The sequence below is a fragment of the Xiphophorus hellerii genome, chromosome 24, assembly GCF_003331165.1.
Source record: "Xiphophorus hellerii strain 12219 chromosome 24, Xiphophorus_hellerii-4.1, whole genome shotgun sequence".
NCBI classification, from domain to species: Eukaryota; Metazoa; Chordata; class Actinopteri; order Cyprinodontiformes; family Poeciliidae; genus Xiphophorus; species Xiphophorus hellerii.
The window spans coordinates 14,946,885-14,957,823 of NC_045695.1; the positions used below are offsets into that span (position 1 = coordinate 14,946,885).

The 10,939-nt window shown below is 41.1% G+C and overlaps 1 protein-coding gene across 2 annotated transcripts in view; it reads right to left on the minus strand.

Moving 5' to 3' along the window:
• Nucleotides 1-10,708, minus strand: part of acvr2ab (activin A receptor type 2Ab) — a 38,808-nt gene extending 28,100 nt beyond the window's left edge. For both annotated transcript variants that reach the window (XM_032556404.1, XM_032556403.1), the window contains exon 1: nucleotides 9,810-10,708. In XM_032556404.1, coding sequence (XP_032412295.1) covers nucleotides 9,810-9,864 — 55 coding nt within the window. In that variant the 5' untranslated portion in view covers nucleotides 9,865-10,708. The remainder of the gene's footprint in view (nucleotides 1-9,809) is intronic.
• Nucleotides 10,709-10,939: the final 231 nt, after the last annotated feature.

Consider the following 10,939-nt stretch of genomic DNA (forward strand, 5'->3'; position numbering starts at 1 on the left):
ATTTCAGGACATTGAAGTGCTTGATGTAGTCCTGAAACATTGTGTTTGCCCAGTTGTGAAACATAATCATGAGTAATTTCTCCCAGAAGGATTTCCAAACACACTCCCTTTCTCTCGGTGAGGAAGGGTCAAGCTGCACTTCTCTGCAAAACAAGAGGCTAGCGCTCCACAGAGACAAACCAAACATCACAGGGGACGAGCTCCACCTCTCCGCTTGCAAAGTGAGCTCTTTCCAAGCTGGAGGGGAGATGCTAGTGGCCGGTGAGGTGCATGCTGGGTGGGAAATGATCAGCCAAGCCTCCCTGGCAGGTCGCCAGCTCCGCTTGAAGGTGTTGTTCTGTTCTTGTGTAGCTGCCGCCTCGTTCTGAGCTGATAACTGCATTAAAGCGGGATGTCATATCACTTATTTAGCCCGTTAAAACACATGAACCAGCTCCAGCTTCCTGTTTTGGAGCCTCATAATGAAGTGGCGCTTTGGCGTTTGGCGGCGCGGCGCTGAACTCAAGTGGGTAAACAACTCATTCATCAAGGGCCTGTTTTTGTGCAGCTGCCAGCAGCGGGGATTGTTCATTATGATGGAAATTGTTCCAAGGATCAACTTATCATCTCCGTTCCTGGTGATGTATGGTTCTGTGGGCTTTTTGAAACATTCCTGCACAGCGTTGAAAAATTAACTTAGTCAGAGGTCAGCAGGTCAAAGTGCTGGGCGCTCTTGTCTTCCCAGCAACGCTTGTTGTTGGTGCTGATGCAACCCGACACTCATGCCTCCCCCGCCCCCCAATACGTGACTCAAGAAGCGGCTAAATGCGGCTCCTGCATGTGGGACTTGATTCAGGAGAAATCTGTAATCACAGCAGCAGCAGCAGCACCTGGCTGCACTCATCCCACATACAAGTCATCCATTTCATCTCACTGAGAGCGCCAACTTGGGTTTGGTTATTCACCTATAGCTACTCTTCCTCATGGGAAAAACAAGAGAACATTCTATTCTAGTAAGTTGTTAAAGTTGAGAAATAGAAACGGGAAGGTGACGACTAAATCCAACTGGTTCGTTTTTGTAATTATTTGATACTCAGTGCTGGTCTTTCAATTAAAATCTGACCAAAAACACCAGTTTGTTCAGGATTTCCCCAAGAAATCTAGGAAAGCCCCAACGTATTTTTGTTTTAAAAAATGTTAAGTTGACAGGAAATTGTGCATATAAAACATAAACAACAAAGAAAATACACAAGTGGATGAGATAAAACTAGTCTTTCTGTAGGTTGTGTGTGTAAAAACATCTTAAAGTGCTTAAGTCAAGCGCTTAAAGTAGAAAGAAGAGGACTAGGCGGAGAACCAGGCTGCACCGGATGCAGATCAGAGATACAGGCAAAGGGAAATAAAAAGAATTGACAAGCCTTTGGGGTCATCAGGGGTTCAAGCTGAGCTGTTTTGGAAGCTGTCAGGCTCGGTTAGAGCAACAGCCATAAACAAATCCGTCTAAATTTCATCCCCATGCAGCAGTGTCTCCATGTGAAGGTGCTCTGCCAAACCTACGACTATTCAGAGCACATCCTGCTACTGTAAACCGTTAGAGATGCAGGACAGAGTGGAGTTCTGCTGGTTTCCCTCCGACACTGATCCCAGGGTCACATTCCGGCCATTCAGCTTCTTTTTCCAGACAGAAATGTTTTTCAGTCTGGATTATTTCTTAATATATGCAACAGGTCACAGCCTCCAGCTGCTGGTCTCCACACCCTCATCCTCCCCATACTGGGAGTTGATATCAGAGCAATAAATCCAGTAGATTTCACGCATTAAAAAAGCGGGGAATGATTCAGTTCTCGGTTAATCAGTGGAAGCACAGCTACACTCCTCTGTTTCCTGTCTTCCTGATTAGATATGCATCCCACCTACTTGCCTTCAGGGCAGTTCCTGGATAAAGATGTTAATGCTCTGGATATCACAGGGATCAGCCACCGGGGGCAGCATGGAGGCCCACCTCTGAGTGGACTGGAATATCCTGCTGAACAACATTAATCAATATTCCTGACAATGTCCAGCAAAGACCAGATGTTTCCATCAGTCTGCATCATTGTTTTATTATTAAGGGTTTCCCCCAGTGTATTATAAGCCTGGCAGGCCACCAGGCTTTACTTGTGCCCCCACCAGGCTAAGCATTGCTTATTTATTTAAGTTTTTAAAACTTTATAGTTGGTGTTCAGGTATTAATCTTCCAGTAACACATAATTATCAAGAGACATTTTCACATTTTCTGTCAACTTTAAACATTTTTTAACTCAAACACAATGGGCCGCTGGATGAATGACTGCCTGATGCCACCTGGCTTAGCAAGTTTTCTGGGGAAATCTTGTTGTTCTTGACATTTGATGCATTTCAACCTCTCTTCTAGGTATATTTTGGTTTTTAAATCCAGTTTTCCATGAAGTTGAGGTTAGGAATTTGGGAATGTTGCTGGCTGCACTCTTTAAAAATGAATCTGGATTCATGTTTAAGGTTATTGTTCTGCTGGAGCATTCAGCTCTTTCCAAGCTTCAATTATTCAGGCCTCACAGCATGATGCTGCCACCGCCATGCTTGAGAGTTAGTACAATGTTCCCAGATTTAAAAGTGATGTACTTTTAGTCGACTTGATCTTTGGAGTTTCTTTTGTTTTTACCTTAAGATCTTTAACCAGTTCAGGAGAATGTTTAAGTTAAATATTTATTGGAGTAACGCTCAGTTCCGATTTGCTCGTCTTCTAGACTTTTGGTGAGAAGTATTTTGGTTGAGAAGTTGCATGTTTGGACAATTATTCCCTCTGGTTTTGGATGCTGTGCAGCTGGAATCATTTTGTTGCTCTTGCATTTTCATTTTTGCGCAGTTGTTATAATGCGTAACCAGGGCAACAAGGTATTGTTTGTTTACAACCCGGAGCAACTGATTAGCATCTTAAAAGCTGAAGTATCACCTGACTGACAAAAACAATTCCAGAGAAGTTGACTAAAACATATCTAATTTTTTATTCTAATTTTAAACTGCTGATCTCATCCAGGACATGTTATTGTCATACAGTAACAGTCTTCGGTCAGAGGCGTCTTTAGATTTGTTGCAAGACTGACTGCTACTGGAGATCCTTAATGACATAATGACTCCTTGAAGAAACTTTAATGATGAGTTGCAACATTTATTAGAAGGGTGTGTGGATACATATAAGCTTGTTTATATAATATAAAGAAAATCGATAAACGTCTGCAGTTACTTCATGCATTCAATGGTCACTAAAGTTGTTTATTGTATGATGGTTTAAATAAAAGATGAAGAAATGTTTAGATAAATCATTAAACGTCTGAGCAGGACTGGATCTCCTCAGGTTGTTCGCAGGGTCCGGGTTATATAATCCCACTGCTTCCATGTTTTCCCACCAGCAGCTGAGGCTGAGCTGTTAGGTAGGAGAGGACTATCGCTGGTTTACAGTCCAGTGTTTTCACAGAGCAGCCAGGAACTCTCTAGAGTGCTACATTAACGCTCAATCAGACGTTGTTGTGACACGGCAGGGGTGGCTGGCTCGCCGGAGCCGCTCACAAAGACACCAGTCTTCCCATGGCAGCGAGGGGGGAGGGACAAGAGGGGGCATTAAAAACCAACACACTCAGCAACTGAATCCAATCCCTCTAATCCTCGCTGGAATGCCCGAGCCCATCCGTCTCCACCTCAATTAGCGCTGATGGAGCTGCTGGTCGGACAGGTCTGCAGAGCACCTGGGTGTCTCTGCAGCAGAAGCGCACGCATGACACGCTGCATACCGTGCTGCATACCGCGCATTCTTCACAGGAGGAGCCTTTTAAAGTGCCTCCTTATCTGTGGTAGGGTACAAACTCCTTACACTCACGTGTTCACATGCGGCATCTTCAAACCAGAAATCGTTTTTTTAAGAGATCAGGGTGAAATCCACACTGCAGAATTATGATCTGAATTCCCGCCACGCTGTGAGTCATCACATGAGGTACGCCGTCTCCTTCACGACCTCGCTGACTTCTGCCACTATATATTTAGTGGAAACTAACGACAAGCCCGTCACGAGGCTCCGCTGCCAAAATAAAATCCAGGCACTGCTGGGTATTTTTAATTGGGATTAGATTACAGGTAGAGCAACAGGCTGATGATGAGCCCACAGCATCACCAGGAGACAGCCGAAGACAAAGAGGTGGAGGAAGGCGGAGGGGGGTGGAGGGGGGAGTGTGACGCCCTCCAGAGACCCTGAAACGAGAGCATGATGAATGTACAGCTCACAGTTTTTAATCAAGGATCAAAGCGAGCCCCTTTGTCGGAGCAGCCAGCCTGTCTAGACTCAAACTCTCCCATGCACATAAAGCAACATCTGCAGTACGCATTAATTACAGTAAAAGGCCGCTCTGGACCGACGCATCAAGATAAAACGCTCCTCCAAATCTAAAAACTCTCCAGAGTCAGGGCGCTTTAGAAATCTTTATTCACACACACAGAACTCCTCTAAGGAGGTAAACAGCATGTGCAAACATTACTTTTTTGATTTGGATATCGGCACGCTGAGAAATCTCCATCGATTTGGTTTTCCTCTAGCAGCAGGTTAGAACAAATCTCTGCTGCTCAGGAAAATCCCCTCAGCAGCAGATAAACTCCTCCGACTGCAGCAAAGGTTTGTTCACTTGCATTAATGCAAAAACAAATCCATTTAAGTTTTTACAATAAGAAAAAGTCTAAATACCCAATAAAATATAAAAAGTGCTCCAACTGTGGCAGGACCAGTCAAAACAAGCAGCAGCAGCGCCAGCTGCTTTGGGGTGGACGCTTTGAGTTGAGCTGTTTTCATGATGAGGAAACAGTCAGGGCTAGTTGGGCCCCGATGGGCAGAACCGGGACAACACCGGGCCTTAACAAGTACACCAGTGCCACTGGACCCCATGCATAATGCAGGAGGACATATTATAGATAGAGGGAGGACGTATCTGTGGGAAGTGGGAAAAACATCGCAGCAGAAAGTTGAAGATAAGAAAGTGTAAAGATTTAGATGCATCACTAGTCAAAACGCAAGCTCTGCACTGGCGGCAACACACTTAAATTCATCTAAACACAACATTTTTTATTTAAAAAAATCCTAATTTGTCCAAATCCAGAATGAGCAGTTAAAACGACCCCCGATGAACATAAAAGGTAACAAACATGCAGGTGTTGGCAGCTTTTCCCACCAGTAACTACATTTTGGTTTGATTGTCTTGTTTTATAAAAATAATTGTTTTGTCACAGGATATGACAATCTCATTTTGACATAATGACTTCATTGTGTCGAGATAATAAATGTTTGAGTTTTATCATCTTATTAGGTTGATAATCAACTGATTTATGATGTTTTCAAAAAAAAAAAAGTATGGTGGAGATGGTTTAGTTTACCTAGTCTTTCAATTGTTGTTTCCATGACAACAACCCATTGTTTGCTACCACAAAATATCATCGCAAAAATATAACTACATATTGTTTATTCTTGGTGTAATTACATTCAGCCTCTGAGGAAAAGAGAAAATTCACAACAAAGTCAAATATGTGGACTGAGTTTTAAAACCCACTTTTATTTATTATTTACTTTTCCATACTTGGAAAATGTTAAAAATCTATTTGGTAACTCTGAAAATACTTATTATTATTGCAATTTCAACTGACTTTTAAAATCAAAAAGTGAGCAATAACAACCTTTGGTCAACACGTGGTGAAATGGAAAGAGAAGCGTCTTCAATAAGTAAATATTCACCTCAGAAAAGCATTTCAGTCCCATCATGCCTTCTAATAATTAACCATATGAGGGAGGATGTCACAAAGTTTGTCGTCTATTGCAGCAACACTGGAGATTAAAATCTCCATTTTAATAATAATTAAAAAATGAAGCCATCACTCTGGCCGGTTGTTCTAATGTCTGTCCATATGAATGGATGTGAGCTGAATAAACTGGTTTATGCGCTGACACAGTTTCCTGACACGAAATGGGGAAGGATGAGGATTAAGACAAATCTTCAGAGTGGAGTTGCACGGTGAATCTCTGGACGTGTCGTCTGGGATGAAGTCGCACGGTAAATATTTACCGATCTGCAGTTCAGGCTCGCAGCAGAGGTCGCCTGTAAAACTGATGATCTGGGGCGGATTACCAGCTGCTCGGGGGGAGGAACGTCGTTTAAAAAACGTTTTACCTTTCGTTATTCTTACTGAACCGATTATTTCTTGTCAAACTAGAATTCTGACAAACAAGAGGTCTGTTTTTTCCCTCGGTTCCTGAATGCATCATGCAATTAAACTCAGTTTTTTAACAGCTGCTCCAGGAAAGCTGCAGCACTGATCCAGCCTTGCAGCAAGAAGGTCATGGGTTTGAATCCTGGTTCTTCAAGAATGTGTGGGTTCCTCCCACAGTCCAAACATATAATCTTTATGTTAATTTACCTTTCTAAAACTGTCCTTAGGTCTTCACTTTAAGAATTATAAATTGCAACATGAGTACAGCAGACAAATATTTGACTGGTTTATGATTAATGAGCTGTGCATGGTTACAATTACATGATTAAAAACTACAACAATCCCACAATAAATTGATGTTTTTTTTCCACAAATGTAATACTATTTTGTATTTTCAATCAAATAAATTTTCACAGCTGAAAATAAGTCTCCAGTAACGAGCAGAAAAGCACTACAACCTAGTGTTAAGGTTTTATTGCAATAAAATATTTTAACTTTAAAACTGAGAATAAAAAAGGAAAATGTTTTTCTATGTTGCATTTTTAAAATTATTATTATTTTGTGTTTTCTGATGAGGCCCAAATACATTCAGAAACAATAGGTGGTGCATTTGTGCAAATACCAAAATGCAAATACTGAGGGAACAAAACAGATAAATGTCAGATTTCTGTCATAAAGGCCATCAGCATTTTGTGGTTGAACTCCAACTTCATGGTGCATTCAAGAACATGCCGTGAACTAGATTGTCTAGATTTAGACAGCTTCAAGTTGATTTATGTCTTTGAACACAATGGTTCAGTGCAAAAGTATTTTATTTATCCCAGAAGGAAATTAAATGTTATAATTTTTATCATCAAATTATTTTCAGTCATTGTGGATGGTGATGCTGTGGGAATGAAGGATCTCTGGTAGCAGTCAGTCTTGCAACAAATCTGAAGATGCCTCTGACTGAAGAATATTGATGTATTACATCTCATGAGAATCATGACTCAATCCACGTGTACTGGATGAAACTATCAAGCTCTGCTAATCCGCCTCATTTGCTTGTATTGCTCATCTTTAAATCTCTGGTCATACGGTTAGCTGTGGTTAGTTAAAATGCTAAAGTCGAGGATCAAAATGTGGATATAAACTGACAAATTAGTGAACAGACGGACAGTCTTAAAGTGATTTTTTAAAAACCTCTAGGCACAAAATTAAACTTTAACAATGGTGTGTCGCCTCAGTAAAGTGTTATTTTGATATTTAAGGAACCGAAATTGGACTAGACCATTTCTACTTTAATGTTCTGCCTATTTTAGCATGAAGAGCAGCTTACTTGGGATATTTCTGAAAACCAACAGATATACAGACATGGTTTGTCATGGCCACAAGCCATGACAAACAAACTTAACCCTTACGCGTTTCTTTTGGCCTCATCAGATGAAAATCCCTGTTGGCTAAGTGCTCTGCCCTTATCACCGGGTTCTTGGTGCCATTGTGAGCGGTGCCAGTTCCACTCGGCTTTCCCAGAGAGTTATTATCCCACTCTGAGTGGAAACCATTCATTTCCCCACTTCAGACGGTAATGAGCGAGTAGAATAATCATCTGCTGCACTCTGCAAAACACAGACAGCACCTGGCTCACACTCGGAGCAACTCCAACTATTACCCAATTTGAGAAAGCTTTTCATTTTCACCCAAACGCTCGCAGACACTCGAGGCACCTCCCTGTGAAACTATCCCACTGCGACGTGAGAGAATGTTTTCACCTCCCATCCTTCCTCTACTTCTACAGTTAAGTTTTAGCACTGATATGCCACGTTTCTTTTCCAAAGCAGTTCAGAAAATTCTGCCTCCAGGCTTAATTTCTGTTGTGCAACCTCCGATTAGGCAATTCCCACTTCCAAGCCGAAGCATCAGGTAACACAAAACCGTCACTTTGAAAACTGCAATCTCAAATCCCTGATCTGCAAATCCAGCAAACCCAATATCACCAGTCTCGGTCTGCAATGGTGACTTTCTTGTAATGTCTCCTAAATATTTGGAGTTAAAAAATAAAAGACTTTTAGCATCACGCAAAATTTGACTATCAATGCCACGTAGACAATGTTGTACAAAAAAACACAACAAAAAGGGAAGAAAAACCAAACAGCACTTTGTGGTTGACCTTGTTCTGTTCGTCACCACTTCGCCACACTGGTGGGAGGTTTGACTTTAGGAAAATGAGGACGTAGAAAGAGGAAAGGGGGTGTAAACTGTAACTGTAAACCTATTAAAGTCTAACATACTATGACTAACAGACATGGGATATTACTCATTAATTTCATAAAGATGAGTTTTAAAACTGCAAAAATATTCCATGACATTGTTCCTGCAGTTAAAATTTGTTTCCAAGTCACCCAAACATGCCTAGAGCATCATTTTTATCCTTTTCATCCTCATTCCTCTTAATAATTTTGAGTGCCATTTTATTTCATCATCCAAACAGTCCATTAACTTTTCAAAAATCACATGCCGGCCCTTCTTCTCCTCCTGTTTCCATCACACATTGGAAATAATTTTCATCTTAATTTCCAAATGTAGCTGAGATATTTAAAATACAAAAAAGCGTCAAGGTAGAACATTATTTGATGCTAATTTAAATGGTGAATATATCTTCTACAGCAATAAATAATCTTCTGGCTGAATAAAAGAAACACACCAATCACTAAAAAGACAACCTAAATCAAATAAAACTTACAGAATATCTCGATATAATATCTAAAAGTTTGAAATCAAGCATGTAGCATTTAATAACTCTGCAATTTAATTTTCAACCAAAAGACTACTTCAACAATAAAAAAAATCCATGCCTTCTAATTAATAAGTGGCTGAACGTTACTTGTGGTGTACCACAGGGTTCTGTACTCAGTCCAATACTTTTCATATTATATACAATATAATGCATAATCACTTACTTTTTCAATGTATTCAGTAGAACAACTTCTTTCACAATGTACATTAAAAAAATACAACAACAAACAACTAAAGTTATTTTATTTTGCTGCTGCCGTTTCAGGTAAAATAACTAAAATGTAGTTGCAATACGCTTTTAATTCTGCCTCCCCAGACTTCATTTCTTCTTGTTTGCACTTGCTCAACAAGTGAATATACTGAGAGTGAAAAATATATAATACATTAACAAAACCCACTGCAGTGCTTCATTCAAATCACAACCATTTAATGTTAAATTTGGACTTATAATCTATTTATTCCCACTGCACAGTCCTTCCTTATACAGCCTCTTATTGTTTCCTAATTAACTTAAACTAAACAGACCCAATTTCTAGCAACATGTCTCACTCAGAGCTCCACAAAGGCCCCTTGAGGGCCTTAAGGCCCCATCTTGAGCTGACTAAATATGAAACATGCACAGCCACACAAGTGGGCTGCAGAAAAGGTTGAGGGAATTTGTTTTTTCCACCCTCCTTTCCTTCCCACACGTCTGCGTTGTGTTGCATGCAATGCATCCTGCAACAAGCTGTGCATTGCATTCGGCAGAGGTAATAAACATTGCATTATAAGACCAGGCATAACCTCGATATACCCACCTGAAGAGCAGGAGATGAGGAAAACGGCTATGGCCAGTTTTGTAGCGTCTCCCATTTTCCATCCGAATGTGTCCACAAAAAGAATGGTTTTATAAAAGCTCAGATTCCACAAAAATTAAGAAAAAAATTCTCAAAAACAATCTAAAATTGAATGTCTTGCTGCCCAAAGAGGAACAGTCTCTGGAAAATGTGCATATTTAAAGAAAATGGAGGCTAAATCCAAAATATTCCAGGTTACAAGTCCCAAAAACAGGAGAGGGGGAGAAGGGAATGCTGGGTGGTATTTCCAGGTTTTACAGCGAAGCAATGGAGGGAGACTTGGTGGCACCAGTGCCAGTGTTTTCATACACTTGCGAGGTCAGCAGCAGCATTATGGGCAGACAAACTGAGCCTTTAGGAGAGCGGCGCAGAGAGCCGAGCCACAGCCGGGCTGGGCTAACATCCATCGGACTCCACAGCAAGCGCACTCGGGTGCTTAATCAAACTTCTCCTCGGCGAGCTCCGGAACATAGCCGTAAAATATGACTTCTTTCTTTCTTAAAAACACCACTTCGTAGTCTTCGAGTTCAAAATTGTGGGTTTAAAAGCAGTTTCTGACGTTTAAATCCGTGTGGAAGCTTGCGCTTCGCCCGACTGTCCGACGGGGCTGCCCGGCCACAACCACAGCCAGCTCCGGCCGCTCCAGCAGGGACACAACCGATTAAAGGGCTCCAAGCGGAGTGAAACGCTCCTCCAAAGTGGGCCAAACAACCGCTTCCGACGAAATAACTCGATACAAGGAGCGAAAACCGTGTTTTATGACAGAATAATCGGACAAAACTACAGTTAATCCGTGTAGGACGAGCTGGATTTTCCAAGTCCGTCTCCTCCTCGGGTCGGGACAATTTCAAGATGGAGTCACTGATCTGCGTCAGCTATGCCAAGTTGAGCTGTCCCGCATCCGGTAATGATTTTCAAAGTAAAATACAAGGTAAATACTTTTTCTTTTTTTCTAAATAAATACAAATAAAATGAAAATGTCCAAGAATATTTAACATCTATTGCAGAATGTAAGTTTTTATAGTCTTTTCCATTTGTTTGAAAGCTAACCTGCCAACAAGCTGGGAATATTGATTTTGAATGTTTTTATA